Here is an 18,083-nt window from a genome sequence, read left to right as displayed (position 1 = left end):
ATTGCTTCCCCCCCCATGAGATTCTTAATTGCTAAACCATAATTTTTCACCCTCGGTGATAAAGCTCATTATTTCTCTCCATCTCTTCCCTAGACAGTGTTAGAGGCTCTCAAAGCACATAGACACAGCTTTAAATCAGGAGAGGTTTGAAGCCACGTATGACTGACAAAAATATCTTTGTAACAACCACTGGCATTAAAAACATTTCCAAGTAGTCTCCTGGTACCTTTTACGAGCTTACAGTCAGGTTTTCAAGTCTGGAGAGAACACAAATCCCACCATAAACCAAACAAATGAAATGCAACTCTTCAAGTACGTGTAGAGGTCACTCTTCACCCACAGAATGAAAAAAAAAACCAACACCACAAACCCAAAAAAAACCCCAAACCAAACACCTCCTGATACCTAAGGCAGATTTTATGTAGTTTATAAGTGATTAAACTGTAGAGAACCTTCTTTTAGAGAAGAATGTAGCTATTTTAGCAACCATCCCAAATGGTTTCAAGGCCTTAGTAAGATAAGAAAGGATGTATTTGGCCCTGAGAACATGGTGACCTAAGACAAGGATGCAAAAATATATACATTGTCTGACAAACAGGTGGTAAGCATTAGTTTTAATGAGCACTTAAGCAGTTAGAATGTTTTGCCAACATGAAAAGTGAGCCAAAGGACAGGTGAAGAAGATGGAGGAAGAAATGACCCTCACTCAAAATGAGGACCACCAGAAGGCACAACTACGCATGCCCAAAGGCTTATTATAATATGTAAATGAATCCTCAGAAATGTAATAAGTTACATTGTCTGACAAACAGGTGGTAAGCATTAGTTTTAATGAGCACTTAAGCAGTTAGAATGTTTTGCCAACATGAAAAGTGAGCCAAAGGACAGGTGAAGAAGATGGAGGAAGAAATGACCCTCACTCAAAATGAGGACCACCAGAAGGCACAACTACGCATGCCCAAAGGCTTATTATAATATGTAAATGAATCCTCAGAAATGTAATAAGTAGGCTAATGTTTTCTTGGCATTACATTGAATATGCATATACTGTTGTCAAATTAAATTTATATACAACAGATTCGGAGGAGCTATCCCCTGTGCATCCAGTGCCCTCACTCAAAATGAGGACCACCAGAAGGCACAACTACGCATGCCCAAAGGCTTATTATAATATGTAAATGAAACCTCAGAAATGTAATGAATAGGCTAATGTTTTCTTGGCATTACATTGAATATGCATATACTGGTGTCAAATTAAATTTATATACAACAGATTCGGAGGAGCTATCCCCTGTGCATCCAGTGCTGCAATAAAGAATACCTGCTTTCTAAACTTTAAATTGAGTCTTAGAAAGTTTTATCTGCTGGTTTGCGGTAACACTCCCACAGAACTAACCTTCTTTTCCTCTGCTGCTCACTGCTAGGGCACACATGGCAGTCGAAGTCACGGCTACCCCGTGCCTCGCTGCAGCCCTTTGGCCACCACCTCTCTCAGAAGGACCTTTCCAGCCTGTCAGCCATCTATCAGTTGTCACCTCAGCAGAGCTAACCAAGCATTATGCCTGAAATCTGGTTCTCCAAAAGCCATAAGCAGCAGTCAAAATTCTCACATGCAATCTAATTTATGTGGAAAAAAGAACATCTGAGGATAAAACAGTCCTGAAACACTACAACAGCCTAACCGGATCAGTTCCCTAAAAAACAATAGGGTTTTTGTTTTATTCTGGGAAGGACTAAACTTTCTAAAACACTTCCACCCATGATAAATAAGCCTCCTCATTCTGTATTTTTTAAAATTTATTTCCCCAACTGACCCTGTGACCAACATACATCTACATTACACGTGCAAATTTGTCCATGGATAACACACCATTATTTTCTTCCTGTCCATTGCTCTCCAGCTTGACATACTTCTAACACCCACTTTACCTATTGTTTTTCTAATGCCAGCAGAGGTCAGAGACAATCTAGAATATACGTGATGAGAACCTCCATCACAGTCATCATCACACCAAGACTGTTGTGTTAACATACACATTTTTCTTTGCACGGATAGATGTATTTTGACAGAACTCACCTTGTGGCTGTAAGGTTTGTGATACAGGACAAGAGTGATGGAAGCAAAGAGAGGAGTTCGTAAAGCACAAGTTGATAACAATAAGAACAGTACTGTCTGCAAGATTTTTGCTATTTAAAGGATTATACGTCACAAAAGTCCAAACAGCTGGTGACACAACAGCTGACTGTCTGCCAGAACTAAATTACAACCCAGCAACAGCCCACAAAATCACACACTTCCACAGCTGCCCCGCTCCCTGCTCTCCATCTTGCTTGCTCTTCAACAAGTGGATGGGACCAACCCCACCATTATTTTTCCTGTTGTATTCCAGGTTCTCAGGGAGAACCTGGGAGGTGTTCAGAGCCACAAACAAGTAAATAGACAAAATACAATTTTAAAAAGTTAGGAAGTAATCCTGTCCAATGAGATCACTCTCCTTCCAATACACAGTTTTAGTTTTAAAAAAAAAAAAAAAAAAAAAAAAAAAAAAAAAAAAAAAAAAAAAAAAAATCTAAATTTGATGTATTCTCCAGAGAGCAAATTGCTTGGGTCCCCATGCTCCACATATTATATATAACAGCTTCCTTTTTGTGGAGAAAAAAAACCAAAAAACATAGACCTTGAATTGTTTCCAGTTCAGTGCTAGATGTCAGCATTTTAAATTATTGGTTCCTTTGCACTGTAGGAAAGTTTCCATTAGGTCCATCCTTCCGCATGGCAGTAGTGTCAGTGCAGCAGCCAAACGTGCAGCTGTGTGCTTCTGCCTACCTGCTATTACCACTGGTTATAGCGAAGAGATAGAAAGAGCACAGAGCTAAAATAATTAAATCCTTTACGTGAATGATCAAGGTATTATGGTAAAATGTACTAAGTCAGAAGCAAGGGCTAGGAGCTTTAAGCAACACTTCATACAGAATATAGAAACTTTGTCCCAGAAAGAGGGTACTGATTAACTTTGCTCATTAACGCTCAGTAATCTGTACCTGGCCTTGCCTTTCTCTTGCAAATAAGTTCTCTTTCTTTTAAGAGGCAAAGTCTCAAAATGGGAAATACTGGTCTGAAGCAGACTGCTAGTCAGCTGGACCTGGATCTCCCAAGGGTTAAGAGCATATATATGAGAATGGACTTCACTAAGTGATGCTGAGTGAGTCCAAGGAGTATTTGGGGAAGAAGTCCAGAATGGTAGGAGATGGTTGCAGGAACTGTGGGTACTCTCTCCTGTCCAGGTCTCCCATGCACAGTTGCAACTGGAAATATATACTCTCACCTCCACATATTTGAGAGTCAGAAAGTGAACAACTTATGTGGAAATGAGTTGATTTTTTCTTGCTCTATGAAAACAAACTGATTCCAAAATGCATTTTTTAAATCTACCACAAGGAAGAGTAGAACATTCTGCTTTTCCCAGTATGCCCAATGTAGAGAACTGCTTTTTTTGGTTTGTAAAAAAATCACTCTCTTTTCCCTGCTTAAGTCAGTTTATTTTATGCTTAGGATACTAAATTACTTGAGCTGATATAGGATCAGCCTAGGAAGGATTAGCAATATATATACACATACATATGCACATGCATATGTATGCATATTTTATTTTTCCTCTTGACTATTCAGGTACCTCTGTACCTTCTTGCAGACTTTCTAATTAAAGTTCAACAACATTTGGTCTCAAATAAGACCAATGAACAACTCTCCCTCATTTGTTCAACATAATTTTGGCCACAGTATCTTTTATTATTTTGGGTGTATCAGGATATTCTTGTTTAGAAGTCTGACCACAGGGTTTTTAATCACTACTCTTCATTGTGCTCACCCCCTATTGTTTATGCAATAAAGTGATGAAAAATAAGTTACAGTAAATCCATGGTTACTTAATTCAATCAACAGCTATGTAAAGACACAAATATTTACTCCTTCATACCAGAAGTGTTGTTCCAGAGGCAGAAGTGATTGTTTCCAATCTACCTTTTGGGGAGGCTGAAGAGGATACCATTCCAACACAGCAGTACAAGAGCAAGCACTCCTCTAAACATAGTCTCCGATCCTCCAGGAGAGAAAGGTTTCACCTATCTATGACACTGCTCTCACCTAGAGGAAAAAAATTGCATATCTTACTCAGTTTTCTAAAAACCAGTGAAGTAAGGAAGGTTAGAATTTACATGAGATAGTTTCAGAAAACTGGGAGTATGAAACTGTAGCAAAGGACATTGTTTCAAGATAGTATCACTAAGAAAAATAAGTCAGAAAACAAAGATTTGCAAAAAAATATATATTTTTTAAAGTATTTTCTTATTATACAAGTATAAAAAGCAATGTTTAAAAATCAAAATCCTGGAAGATGCTTGGGAAAAGCTGTCTTCGAAAGCGTAAGATTCCACTGTGACAGCTCCCAAACAATGCCACAACTCCTGAAAATCCTGCATTCAATGAGCAAAGGTATGATTCAGCTCAAATAACCCTTTTTAATGACACTTTAAACCCCATCATCCAGCAGTCGGTCTGACCAGTCTCAAGAATGTGTCGAGGCGCTCTGTGGCTACAGAGCAAAAGGGTTGGCATGAATAGTAATATCTTTAATGCGAACATCATTAAGAGGTCGGTAGGTTTTCTCATTCACAGGCAGCTTCTCCAGCTCATCCAGGGTCTCCAAGCCATCAATAACTCTGGAAGAAAAGCAGAAGTGCTAGGAATATCCTTCTAATAACAATTTAAATTTCACAACTCAGATATCTCAAAGCACTTTACAGTTAAGTAGTGTAGGACAAGGACTTTGCAAGCAAATGATACAAATAAGACAGCCATAACATTATATATGGCATATAATGTATTTTCAAAGGAAATACTAAGCATCCATGACAGACTCTGATAAAAATTACAAATAATTCACACTGACCTGACAGTATCATATTTTATACCAACCGTAGCTGTATAAAGACCCTGGCTGCATTTCCTGGCAGACAGGACTGGCCAATCATAGTGTAAGTTTAAGGAGCAGCAAGATGCTGGCCATACCAAACTTCCCAATGAATTACTGAAATCCTATGGCTGGAAAATCCGTTTCTCAATGTGAGATTATAATTTCTAACCTTCTGGCTCAAAGACAAGATTGGACAGAATCATTACTAACTGTGTAAATCTAATGACACAAATATGTTTAGGCTTTCAGATTTCCTTTCAGGCTGCAGAAGTGGCAATAGAGATTGTTCTAATAAACCTCTTACTTCTTTTTTTTTTTGTTTAAATAACTAGCTCTGGTAAATCTTGACAGTTTATTTCCCCGTAATGGACTGGGCAGAAAACATGTTGTACTATTCACAGTTCAGTCACATTCATCAGCTCCTTGAATCTAGGATGCTGGATTGTGTGCCAGCAGGGACTGCATATGCTGTTCTGCTCATTCTGCAACTGGGGCAGGAGTACCTTAAACTGCCACAGAAAACCTTGCAAAATTCATCTGTGCAGAGCCTCTACTCTTTTCCAAGAAACATGCCTAAAAAAAATGACTTCCAATCACACTTCTAACAAACTCAGAAACGAAAGGAACACCTATAGTTAGATGCCTATAAACAATACAAGCAGCAGAAAACAGTATTTTAACATTTCAATAGTTTCCTTTGAATATTTAACTCCATTTAATAAAGACAATTTTTTCTCTGCAAATTCACTTGTACGCTAGAGACTTTGTAACAACAAGCAAAAGAAAAGTCATTACCATGATTTTGAGATAGAAAAAGCAGTATCTGAAAGACTCATTTGCTCTAAGGATGATGTACTTGACCACGTCAGTACCACACCCATCCCCACATCCAGTCCCAAATCAGATTCATGCCTTTCAGTAAACCCTACAACTGTGTATCCAGTTGTAAAGGAGCTTGCTTAAAACCAGGCTGCATCTGTTTGGGCATGGATGAAAAGGCAAGCTGGAACAACCTGGGGGGGAAGGAGGGGCAAGGAAAAGAAGAAGAGACCAGAAAAAGAGACCAGAAAAAGAGAGAAAGGAAGGACAAAAAAAGTTCCATTCTTAAGGTAATTTTTAACATGCCTATTTCCACTGAATACCCTACTACTAAGAAAAAGGGAGTAGTATTATAGAGCAACTGATTCTGGTGAAATTGCAGGAGCATACATTCACATTATAGACATCCAACATTTTAAAGAGTTTTAGGACCAGATGCTTCTAGATTTGCGTTGCACGTGCCCTGAAATACTCAGATCCTTCACACACTATGATAAGGAAGCAGACAGTTGGATCACTTACTTTCCAAACACAGTGTACTTCATGTCTAGGTGCGGTTGCTTGCCGTACGTGATGAAGAACTGTGATCCGTTGGTATTTGGACCGTTGTTTGCCATTGAAACCACCCCACGGACGCTGTGCTGAAAGAGGGGAAAAACCTCAACATGAATACACGTCAGGGAAGGCAGGACTTTAACCTGTACAAAGTACCCTGTGACTTGGTATTCTGCCTCAATACCATTATTAAGATCAAAACTTGGTTGCTAATATATTCCATCTGGCTCCTCAAAATTGCTCTTACAACAAACAATTGCTTGTTTGCAGTATATGAAAAACACTTTGTTACAAATTCTTTCTACTTCTGTTCTCAGTGATGAAAACCCCCAAACCTAACTTGCCAAGAACAGAAACACCTGTTTCTATCTTAATGAGGTTTCTATCCCTTTATTGTGGGATTATACTTTTCTTCACAATTACAAAAGAGGTGTTTAATACAGTACAACACAATGCTGATTATTCTCCAACCTATAAAGAAAATTCATATGAAAACATATTGAGAGCACAGAAATACCTTCAGGTATTCACTGAATTCATCTTCAAACTTCTTGCCCCAGATGCTGTTACCTCCTTTCCCAGTGCCTGACAAAGAAGAACCACAATAGATTACAATAATAGATTACTAGTTTTTCAGACTGAAAAATCCAAAAATGATGTGCTGTTATAACATCATACAACAAAGACCTTAGATAGCCTGTAAGCCGTTTGAGGCAGGGATCAGGTTCTCATGTCTTGATACCAAGCAGAGACAAAACTCTAGACAAGAAACACCTATTAAGTTGCAGAACAAAATACTGACATGCCCTCAAATTAAATTCAGTTTGAGTACAGACAGACACATAGCTTAATCAGATTTTCTCCCAAACAGTTAACACTCTCTGGGACATTTTCCCCAAATGCTTTAGAGATAGTTTAGCCTTTCAGGCAGAAACCAGAGAAACTACAGTAGCAACTGTTACTTGTTCAACAGCTAGTAAGTCAGCAGAACCATAGAACCATCACATATAGTGGAAACTGCTGGAAAAAAAAAAAATGAAGTTTGCAGAATGCTTTACCACTTATGATTATTTAGAATTAGGGTAACAGCTGCTTTTCTGTAAATTCACCACAGAAAACTAATCACATCATACAAACCTCTATCAACAATATAATAATTCTTATATTTTATTTTACTTTATTTACATTTTGTTTTTTTAATCTTCATACTTATAACTTCCTTTTATTTCTTTATATTTTCTTTATATTTTATTTCTATGTACATTTTTCTATAGAGAGACCAAAACAAAAGAACTTACCTAATGGATCCCCTGTCTGAACCATGAAGCCCTTTATATTCCGGTGAAATATACATCCATTGTAGTAGTTACTAGCACAAAGAGCCAGGAAATTCTAAGGAAATGAAACAAAACATTAACAGGCAATTCAGAAATACCATCCTCTTACTAAAATGACACACTAAAAAGCCTAACTCTTTTGCCTCTGCTTTGCATTATGACCATGTGAATTCCACAGAGTATTGCCACAGAATAATAATAAATAAATTATAGTTAATATGCTCCTTTGGCACTGTCACAGATACAAAAGATTTTAAATAAAGCTTACAGCACAAGGTTGTCTGACAAACAAGAAGCCTGAGATGAGCTTAGAAGTATCACTTCCATTCAACATTTTGTAAACGTAATATTGCAATCAGTAACTTCATTCCTCAGCTTTGTTAGTTACAAAGTAAATTGTTTCAATTCATGCTTAAGTTTATTGCAGCAAGGAAAACCTGAGGCTTCTGACAAACTAGGAGTGATTCTCACTCTCTTAAATTAAAATCAAATCTGTGTGAGTGTGAGCAAAGCCAGGGAAATTTGGGAATCCCAGGCCATGTGCCATATTTCCCCTTAAGGATAAAGGGCACTTTGGGAGATGCTGGAACTTGGAGAGAAGCAGCCCTTAGCTAAACCTTATCTGATAAGAAAAAGGTAGCAAAGCTCTAGGCAGCACGATACAGTGCACAAGTTCCATGAGCAGAATAGGCACTATACCAGCGTAAAATGTTAGTATTCCATTACGTGAAAAGATGAATTGCAAAAGCCACTTCACCTCCTCTACAGTCTTCACTATTTCTACCGCTTTGTTTCAACCCCAGGCAATCCTGCTCCTGTTACATGACTTACTTCAGAAGTCTTTGGTGTACGCTCACAGAATAGTTCAATTTTAATATCTCCAACATCAGTATGCAGTGTAACAGCCTGAGAAAGAAGCAAATAATAATTAAATCAGCAATGAAATACTAGCAGACTCAGTTTTATTTCCCAGTCCCACCAAGAACATAAGCAAATTCCCACTGCAAATCATCATTGTTTCAACATTTGGCCATAGGCAAGGCTGCTGTCACAAACCTTCCACGTTTCCAGTGAAATAATCAGAAAACATTTGGTTTCATTTAGTTTCAGGACAAATCAAGTTTGCCATGGTAATGCAGCAGCTCTGTTTCATGCTGCTACACTCCAGAGTTACATTATTTATTTGCAAACTGGACCTACTCAGTCACTTAATTGCAAAGTTGAAGAATCAAGGTTATACCTATTTCAGATGATAGCGTGGTGCACATACCTCACTGCTTTACAACCAGAGGAGCAACTGATGTGTGCTACTTGCCTGCAGCCTTCTGAGTGATAAGGCTAATTCTGAATGGCACTGTACATAATCTGCCTTCACAAACAAGCAAATCCACAAAATTACACACTTTTAAGAATATATAAATAACCTGCATAAAATTTTAAACGGCAGTTATCCAGCCACCTAAGCAAATATATCTCTATAGGCCAAATATATCACAGTGCTTCCATGGAAAGTGCTAAATTATGCAAAAACAATTACAGTGGGGACAAGCGTATAGGAAAAAAATCAGAATCATGTTGATACTTGCATACTGTTACAGAAGTAAAGAAGAGAAGATAGCTGCTGCTAAGAGAAGAGAAGATAGCTGCCTGTAACATCCATGAAGATGTTATAGAAGGTGTATGTACAGTTTTAGGACACACAGTCGTATCTCTATTTCCTGATTTGCTAGATTTTTAAAAGCCTGCAAGTGTAGAAGGTTTCATACCCTCAAGCAGGGCTATGTGCTTGCAACTTGAATAATGCTTCTGTGGTAAAAGAAACCAAGCTAGATTACCAAATATTAGCCAAAGTAGGATTAAAATTTAGTATCTTAGAAGTGAAAGTGTAATTATACTTTAGACTGATGTAAATTGACCTATTTTTCTTTTCACAGTATCTTGTTAGAAGTCTGAAATGAAAACCTAAACTTCTCTTTACAAATTCTTCACAGCATCAGAGTAAACTCTGTAGTCCTTCATGAAGCAGAGCAGCTATTCACTTTCCAAGACATGAAAATTTCAAAACCAAAGAAAGATATATAAAAAGCGCTTTTGTTCTCACCATGTCTGCTTATGAAAAAGCTGAGGTAGATTTGTATACAGCACTCTCCTGCAAAGAAAACATATGAAATTTGTTGGGTTTTTTCCCACCAATCCCCAATTCTTTTTGATTGTAAAATATTTGTGTGGTTATATGCTTTTGCATCACACGGTTTTACAGTGCCATTCAAGGGACTCTAGATAAACATTTTACTTGCATTATGGAACTACACAGCATATAAAGAACTAGACAGGACTAGAAGAAAATAGCTTTGAGAAAGGAGTTGAGGAAAAAAGCCCACCCTTTCCCAAGATTAAAGTTTATGCTGAGCAACCACAGCTTTTCCAAAGATTACGGGTTTATAAATGGCAGAAATTAAGAGAGAAAAAACACGCCAGTGCCTAAATGGAAGTATGATTTGGAGCCACCCTCTGGCAGCTGTCAGATACCTGCAACCAAGCGCAAGATCTAGTAATATTTTCAAATGAAGCATGTGGAATGACGGTAATAAAACGGCAGCTGTGTGCGCTAATTTCTCCTCTGTATACCGCCCTCCCCGCTCAGCCCCCAGGCCTCTCACCCCAGCCGGGGAGCCCGCCCGCAGCCAGCCCCGGCCCGGCCCCCCTCACCCCGGCCCGCAGCCTGCCACGGCCCCGCTTCAGCACCCCGAGGGCCGCCTTCGGCTCCTGTGTGACCAACAACGGCCTGGAGACACCACTCCTTTTCAGCCGACCTGAGGTACTTCCACCGAAGCCCCACGCCCAGGACGCGCCGAACCCACCGCTCCCCACGGCTGCGGGGGCCCGTCCGGCCCCTCCACCGGCAACCGGCTCCGCCCGGGGATCCCGCCCTCCCCGCCGCCGCCAGCTCGGCCTTCCCGCGCCGCCCCGGAGCCTTCACCCTCCCCCGGCCACACGGAGGCCTCGCACTAACCTGACAGAGACGGAGCCGGTCCCGAGCCCAGCGCCCGCCACCGGGAAGCGGCTCCCCTCAGGCGGGCAGGAAGGGGCTGGGCCGCTCCCGCCGCAGCTCACCCCCGGAGAGGCCGCCCCCAGCCCCGCCAGCGCGGCGGAAGCGTCGAGGTCGGGCGTAGGCTCCGCCCCGCAGCCCCGGCCTTGTTCCTGCCGCGGAGTGAGGTGAGTGCGGGATCCCGGTGGTCGCTGGCGGTGCCGCGAGGCTGCCCGTCCCGGTCCCGCTTGCTTCCCCTCCGAGAGGCGGAGGCTTCTCTGGTTGGATTCCGCGGGTCGGTTTTAACGTGTGGCGATTCTCCCCGGGGGCAGGGCGGGCCTGCCCGCCGCGCCGCGCTCCCCTCTCCCAGCGGGGCGCCGTCCGCAGCCGGACCGCTCTTACCCGCGCTGTTCCCGCCGGTGGCTCCCCCAGGCTCATTCCTGCCCGTTTTTCGCCCTCCCTACAGATCGGTGCATGCTGCTGCCGGCCACCCAGCGGCTTCGCCGGCCTCTCCGCTGCCTCCGTGCTTGGGGCCGCCCGCCCTCCCGCTCCCTCATGGATCTCAGGGAGCTCGTTTCTGCCCTGAATGACTTTGCATCCCTCTCTCTGGCCGAGAGCTGGGACAACGTGGGGTTGCTGGTGGAACCGAGTCCTCCCCACGCTGTGAACACCCTTTTCCTCACGAACGATCTTACCGAGGAGGTGATGGAAGAGGCGGTGCAGAAGAAGGCAGACCTCATTCTTTCTTACCACCCTCCTATATTCACGCCGCTCAAGCGAGTAACGTGGAAGACCTGGAAGGAACGGCTGGTGGTCCGAGCCTTGGAGAACAGAATCGGGATTTACTCTCCGCATACAGCATACGATGCCATACCTCATGGAGTCAACAACTGGCTAACAAAGGGACTCGGTGAGATTCTGTTAAAAACAAACAAATGAAAAGGTTAAAATTATTCATCAGTGTATGCCATTTTACGTGGGGAACCTTCCCTCATTTTCCTTTCTTCCAGCTTTTACAGGTATGATTTGAGGACTTCCCCTCCCCCAATATTGTTCTAGTACTTCTAAGTACCCTAAACATATTTTAGGGAATTTATCGTGGTGAGGAATACCAGATACAGACACTAGAGGACGTTTTCCGATGTATGACTACTATTGGATGTAGTCGGAACAAGTGCAGCACATTAATTATCCACCTTGGTTGCAAGGTTTAGATGGCTGACTTTTAATCACCACCTTTAATTTATAAAGTGCAAGATCTCATTGTTTGCAAAGGACTTACTTAAGATATCTGAAATTATTCTAAATTTTTATCGTGTACTGTGCCTCATAAATGGAAACAGCTATGTCTTTTCCAGCCTGGTTTACAAACCAGAAACTATTTTGGTTTTGTACAATTCTATTCTTAGGATAAAATGGATCGCATTAGGAATGACAAATAATATATATCCATCAACAGCTTTGCACTTAAAAGAGACTGTGCCTAATAGAGACAACAGGACAAGAAGTCCTCAGTTCTGGTGAGGGAAAATGGATTCATGTGCAAAATTTGCATCTTTGTTGAATCTCTTTAGTATACGTGCTAAGTCAGTATTAGGACACTTACCCAGCTTTACTGTACTGTTGTCTCAGGTGCCTGTACTTCCGTCCCGTTGCGTCCGTCAGCTGCGCCAAGCCATCCAGCCGAGGGCACTCACCGCGTGGAATTCTGCGCAGACAACACTGAGCACCTGGACACGGTGCTGAACAAAATCAAAGACATCCAAGAGATCTCCTGTCTCACTACTCTCCCTGCCAGGTATCTGCTTCGTTCTCTAATGTTGTGCTCTTTCTATTGTTTGAAACAGTAAGTTACTGGAATTGTATTTTACTGTTGTAATCACTTTGTTCCTCTATGCATTGCCGCCCTTTTTTTCAGCAACAGATCTAGAAACTTAATAGGAATAGTCATCCCTTTCTGATCAATCTATGTTACACTATGTGGTAACAGCAACTCAGTGTAGCATCACATAGATTAGAGGTGGTAAAGAAGAGTATTAATAGGAACTTTGATGAGGACAGTTGAGTTAAATTCCCCTATCTGTTTATTCCAAGAGAGTCAACTAGACTAGGCTAGGCTATTACAATGCCTTCTTTTCCTCCTTTCTCTGTGGTAGAATAGCTACTGGGACAGAATAGCTTTGTTTTATATTAATATGATGCTGAAATTGTATTTAGTTTCTTAGCAAGTACCAAGCATATCTTTCCTCAGGGTTGAAGGTGAGGAGCAAACACGAGTCAGTTTGAACTGCTCTCAGAAAGCACTGTTGGAGGTGGTGGCACTATTGTCCCAGAACAACCTTCTTTATCACAAGACCGAGATTCTTTTATTACAAAAGGTAACAAAATCGTGTCTTACTTCCACTGAATATATTACTTATGTGAGCTGAGTGTCATAAACACTGAAGCATCACAGGTTTCCTAGGCTACCCCATCAGTGCTCTGAAATAACAGCCTGTGGGGATTTGAAGCCACACACGTTTTCCAAAACAATGAAAATAGTTGTGTGGCCTGTACTATTCATAAATAAGTTCCAATAGCTAGTGTAGTTAGTATGTTACATACAAGAACATAGCATGCATATTTTTTTAGTAAAGTTCACAGTCAATCCTTCTGAATGCCCAATGTACTCATCTTTGTACGGTACGGAAGGGAACGTGAAGTTCTGGAGCCAGCTTTCTCACACTAATTTTAATTTCTTTTCAGCCTCCTCTTCCCCATACCGGAATGGGACGCCTGTGCACGCTGAGCGAGCCAGTCCCCTTGTCAGACATAATTGCACGTATCAAAAGCCACCTAAAGCTGCCCCACGTCCGCTTAGCCATGGGAACGGGCAAGACACTAGGTAAACAGGCCTGCAAGCAAGACTGTTGTTAGAACTAGTATTCCAGGAAGACAAGGAGCTTGAATGTGTGAAATACTGCTGCCTTGGATAGGTTTACTTCCAAGGTACTTTATGGTACCCTTATGAATACGTAACCATCTGTGTTTTGATGAAAGAGGAATAGTGGCAAAGGTGTTGAACTACCCTAGCTCAAACAGTGGGTCACTAGTAAAACGTGGAGCAGCATCCTCTTATCCCATTTACGTACCCTAACCTCCAAGGAGCATAGTTACTGGAATTTGTGAGAGCAAATTTGTTGAGAACTCTTTGTAACTTATGAGACAGAAGTCATATTAGAAGCCTCTTGTACTATCAGTTGCACTATAAAAAGCCCAAACTACTTTGAAGCCCCTCAATTATGGTACGGGATTGTAATGGTGTGACTTCACTTAAATCAACAGTAATTACATCGCAACATACTGTAAAACCTCAATAGAATTTGGAAGCTCTGTGTCATGTGTCCCCTCTCCCTAGTGAATGTAACAGATATGGAGAATTAAATTTCCTGTTGCTGTCACACATGTAATAGCTTGGAATCAGCAATCACAGCAAACAGACAGATTTTTAATGGCATGGAGCAGCTCTCAGCTTGCATTGGGATTGGCCTTCTGAGAGCTAACAGTTAGGAGCCAGTATATCTGAGGCAAAATGCTGCTGTAGTGGTATCATTAGTTGGAAAACTAATGATAGTGGAACATTAGAGTCCTGAAAAGAGCAGCAGTCTATTAAAAGGTTCAGAAACCTCACTAAATAACACCTCACTGGGAGAGAACTAGCCAGTAGCCAGTCTCCGTGCTGTGGTTTCTGCAAACTTTCCTAATCCTTGGGAAAAAAAAAAAACCCTACACATCTGTTTGATACACAGAGGATTTTGCTGTATTATCAGAGATGTTATGGGCCCATGACTGTTTCAAACTGGCAGATGTGTCTCTTCCTCCAACAAATTTCCAGTGACCCTAAAATTGAGGTAGTAGTTACTGTGAAACAATTAATAGCAATATTGACATGAGGGCTGGACAGAAGGAAAGGAGTTCAACTGTGGCACCTTGTATCCTGCAGAATCACCAGTGAAGAAAGCTGCTTTGTGTGCTGGTTCTGGGAGCAGCATCCTGAAGGGAACAGAAGCTGACCTCTATCTCACAGGTAAAAGATTATCTTGCTGTTTCCTTATCTTTATAAAAATACTCACTGGAGGAAAAAAAATAAAATGGAAAAAAGAAGAGTTGACTGTTGAAAGATTTGGCCAGAAAGATTTGCCTGTTACAATTGAGAAACAATCAGTTAGTTATTGGAATGATAGAAGACTAACATTAAACTAGAGATAATGTGGATCAAATTGCTGTGTGGCACAGTTAAGGTTATTTGAATTAAAACATTGCTATTCATGGATTATTTCAACACAGAATCAGTGTTGATAGCAGTCTACTGCAACCTTCAGTGTATTTCCTCAGCTCCCTAAAGAATTCCCTAACTGAAAATGAAATATAATGTAATCTACAGAATCTTCCAAAGGTGTATCTGACCAAAGGGACACTTATTCCATTATCCTCTTTTCTGAGAGTGGGACAGTTGCTCCCTACACCTTGCTCAACAACGTGAAGGCTGCCTTGCATTCTGTAGTACTTAATTTGAGCAAGTTCTTTGGCAAAGCATGTCCCAACCACCCCCCCTTACATACAGCCATGCAGAGCTGCTCCTCAGACAGCTTCTTCTCAAGGCTTCCCAATTGCTGTCGTCCATCGCAGCAACCCACGTGACATCCAGACAAGTCCACTTCCAAACCACTCTGCCCACTCTTATTTCTTGCCCAAATCTACCACTGTTGGAAGTGGGTAAGGAATTTCTCTGGTTTTGTTTTAGTTGTATATGGGGGATATCAGCTGAAAGTCCTTCAAGGGACACTAGAGCTGGAGTGTGCCGTGTTCTTACACAGTGCAGGTGGTGTTGCATTCCCCATTATGGACTTCCCAGCTTCTAGCTAAGACTCTGCATACACTGCAAAGAACTGGTTACCTAAACTGTGCCATTAATGATCTGAATTCCATTTCTTTCTCAAAATGGCAGGAGAGATGTCCCACCACGACGTTCTGGATGCAGTTGCCAATGGGATAAGTGTTATTCTGTGTGAGCACAGTAACACCGAGCGAGGCTTCTTGTCAGAGCTGCGTGACGTGCTAGCTACCCACCTACGTAACAAAATCAACATAATTGTGTCTGAGAAAGATAGAGATCCCCTCCAGGTCACATAGGAAAAAAAAATAGGAGTGAGAGAATTCAGTCAAGGGTTTCATGGTATCTTGCACAGACCTATTCAACTGCAAGCTCAATGGAGATGCTCTGAATTGGTTCAGTACAGAATGATTGTATTATATATTCCCTGAAAGATTGGGATGTATTTTGTCATCTGTCAGATAAATAAATGCTTGTTTTGGGCTACAGAAGACTGATTTACTCAATAACTGGGCTGCACTTGAATTACTGTTACTGCATGCTCTTATTAGATATATTTGATAATGATGACACTCAAGAATTGGGTTGGGTAAAATATAAAAACCTGTCTTATCTCCAGTTTTAAGCTCACACAGCAGTTCTATCCTTCTGCAGTTACGGCAAGTCAGTACAAGTCACTGATATTTTAGCTAATAAATCTCCTGATAGTAGTTAATGAAAGGGTGTGGATCACCCGTTTGCATTATCAGTTTTATAAGACACCACTCATATGCAAATAGAGAACACAATTCAAGTATTTGGTACTAGCAGTCAATTGCACAATGTAACATTAATGCAGCTTTAAAGCTTTTTAGGACAGGGACTCTCAATTAAAAAAGCTTTAGAGGGTTACAACTTAATTCCTTAACAAATCTGTAAATGAATTAATTAAATGTGCCTTTGTTACTTTTCTTTTAAGAACAGTTTCTATAACTATGGGTCTTAATGACAGGATTACTAAAACTGAACAAGTAGCATTTTCACCACTGGCAATGCTTGGGTTTTATTTTTTAAGTTAGCCTTTTCATTATGGGCTTTATTTTTTAAGAAAAAAAAATATCTCCCAGTTGCATACCTTTCCATATCTGGATTATGTGCACACCAGAAAAATAATTAAACAAAATGAAAATACTTCTATTGCAAATTTGTAAAGATCTGAGCACCATCCTTTTAAGTTAATAAAACTGTCTCATCAAGCAATATCTCTACTGCATAATTGCATATGTCTTGTTCCATTTAAATATAAGTGGAAAGAGATGAGTTCAGTATTATCTGCTACTGAGGCTATACAAAAACAATTATTCTTATCAATACCATGAAGACCTCTCAGTGAGCTGAGACGTGGGGAGAAATTTCTTCTTTCCCAAGTAAAGGAAAAGACTGTAGAAGTGACCCCTCCAAAGCCTACAGTTCTATATTGCTACACAAGACATTAAAATGCTACTGCCTTTGCACGTACACAGAATTTGAGACAAAAAATTAATGGCAGATGGGGTAGTGGTCCAGAAACAACAGGAAATCAGGATAAAATACCTTTAACACAAAACCCACAGGAATTAATTCACAGTGATTTCTCTTTAGCTTGCATCACAGAATCAGCAGTCACCAAGAACTGATTTAAGCTTACCTTCTTTTAGCAGATGTGTGTATCTCCTGCAGCCCTCCCCTTGGCCTGTATGGACAGCTGGTAGTCTATAAAAACTGTTAGTGGATAACTCCAAACTCAGGATGATTATAGCGCTTAGCTAAACTAAATTTCACATCTAGAAAACTAGATATAATTGCACTGAAAACACACCATGGTATCACCATCTGTAAACACATTAGATGCTATCTTCCATATGTACTCAGAATGTAAATTAAATCCTGAATTTCACAGGAACTATGCAGAGTCAAAGGACTGCAAAAAAGGATGTGGTTGCTGCTTAGATACAATACTTTTTAAGTTGCTCCAGCAACACATTTTTTCAAGTGGCAGAGTTACTGTTCTTGAACTCTACACCTAACTTACAGAACATGGGTAAGACACTGTGCCTTCAGCCTATTTTGGTGGTTCTGACGGTAGCCTAAGTAGTGACGGGCAGGATCTGATGCATTTTGCAGTTTGGGAATTTCAGCCTGCAAAACACAGATGCAAGTGCCACCAAAAGAGAATGTTAGTTGGAAAATGTTGGGGGAGAGGAAGCTGCAGAGTACTGCTGCCATGTACCAGTTTTCCCCATCAGACTCTCCAGCAAAGTCAATTAGGTCCCATAATTGTCAGTGGGATAAGCAGACATCCCGTGTTTTCAATACAAACGAAAAGTCAGGCTGTAAACCTCTGCCACTTCTGTCAGTGAGGGGCAGAGCAGGTAACAGTATTATTCCATGTGATGTTTTGGATCTCTTCAAAAGCCATATACTGGTATTAAAAGGCAGGCAAACTGTTTTGCATTTTGATACCTTATAAGAAACAATTT

General features: G+C 40.9%; 2 protein-coding genes across 3 annotated transcripts; one reads left to right on the top strand and one right to left on the bottom strand.

Annotated features, from left to right (window-relative positions):
- Positions 1–4,310: 4,310 nt before the first annotated feature.
- PPIL3 (peptidylprolyl isomerase like 3) lies at positions 4,311–10,824 on the bottom strand. 2 transcript variants are annotated; one of them, XM_014954296.1, is made up of 7 exons: positions 10,698–10,824; positions 9,786–9,833; positions 8,516–8,590; positions 7,646–7,739; positions 6,865–6,932; positions 6,315–6,433; positions 4,311–4,719 (listed from the first exon to the last, which is right to left on the bottom strand). In XM_014954296.1, the coding sequence occupies exons 2-7, from the start codon at positions 9,786–9,788 to the stop codon at positions 4,593–4,595; spliced, it is 486 nt and encodes a 161-aa protein (XP_014809782.1). In that variant the 5' UTR covers positions 9,789–9,833; positions 10,698–10,824; the 3' UTR covers positions 4,311–4,592. The 2 variants fall into 2 exon arrangements, with proteins under 2 accessions (XP_014809782.1, XP_014809783.1); XM_014954297.1 differs by lacking the exon at positions 10,698–10,824 and adding an exon at positions 10,394–10,583.
- Positions 10,808–16,091, top strand: NIF3L1 (NGG1 interacting factor 3 like 1). The gene is made up of 7 exons (XM_014954295.1): positions 10,808–10,900; positions 11,179–11,622; positions 12,345–12,510; positions 12,964–13,090; positions 13,458–13,596; positions 14,695–14,778; positions 15,700–16,091. The coding sequence occupies exons 2-7, from the start codon at positions 11,187–11,189 to the stop codon at positions 15,882–15,884; spliced, it is 1,137 nt and encodes a 378-aa protein (XP_014809781.1). The 5' UTR covers positions 10,808–10,900; positions 11,179–11,186; the 3' UTR covers positions 15,885–16,091.
- The last annotated feature ends 1,992 nt before the right edge of the window (positions 16,092–18,083 follow it).

This window comes from Calidris pugnax, unplaced genomic scaffold (assembly GCF_001431845.1).
Source record: "Calidris pugnax isolate Ruff unplaced genomic scaffold, ASM143184v1 scaffold103, whole genome shotgun sequence".
Classification (NCBI taxonomy): Eukaryota; Metazoa; Chordata; class Aves; order Charadriiformes; family Scolopacidae; genus Calidris; species Calidris pugnax.
The sequence above is the reverse complement of the archived record's forward strand: the minus strand, read 5'-3'. Positions and strand labels throughout refer to the sequence as shown.

Bases quoted from the DNA above. Each gene is read 5' to 3' on its own strand.
- PPIL3 (XM_014954296.1), bottom strand. The intron at 6,434-6,864 runs GTATTTCTGTGC...CCCCTCTTTCAG, and splicing joins AATTCAGTGAATACCTGAAG to CACAGCGTCCGTGGGGTGGT. The intron at 4,720-6,314 runs GTAAGTGATCCA...CTTTTCTTCCAG, and splicing joins AAGTACACTGTGTTTGGAAA to AGTTATTGATGGCTTGGAGA.
- NIF3L1 (XM_014954295.1), top strand. From the start codon at position 11,187: ATGCTGCTGCCGGCCACCCAGCGGCTTCGCCGGCCTCTCCGCTGCCTC. The intron at 12,511-12,963 runs GTATCTGCTTCG...ATCTTTCCTCAG, and splicing joins CTCACTACTCTCCCTGCCAG to GGTTGAAGGTGAGGAGCAAA. The intron at 14,779-15,699 runs GTAAAAGATTAT...TCAAAATGGCAG, and splicing joins AGCTGACCTCTATCTCACAG to GAGAGATGTCCCACCACGAC.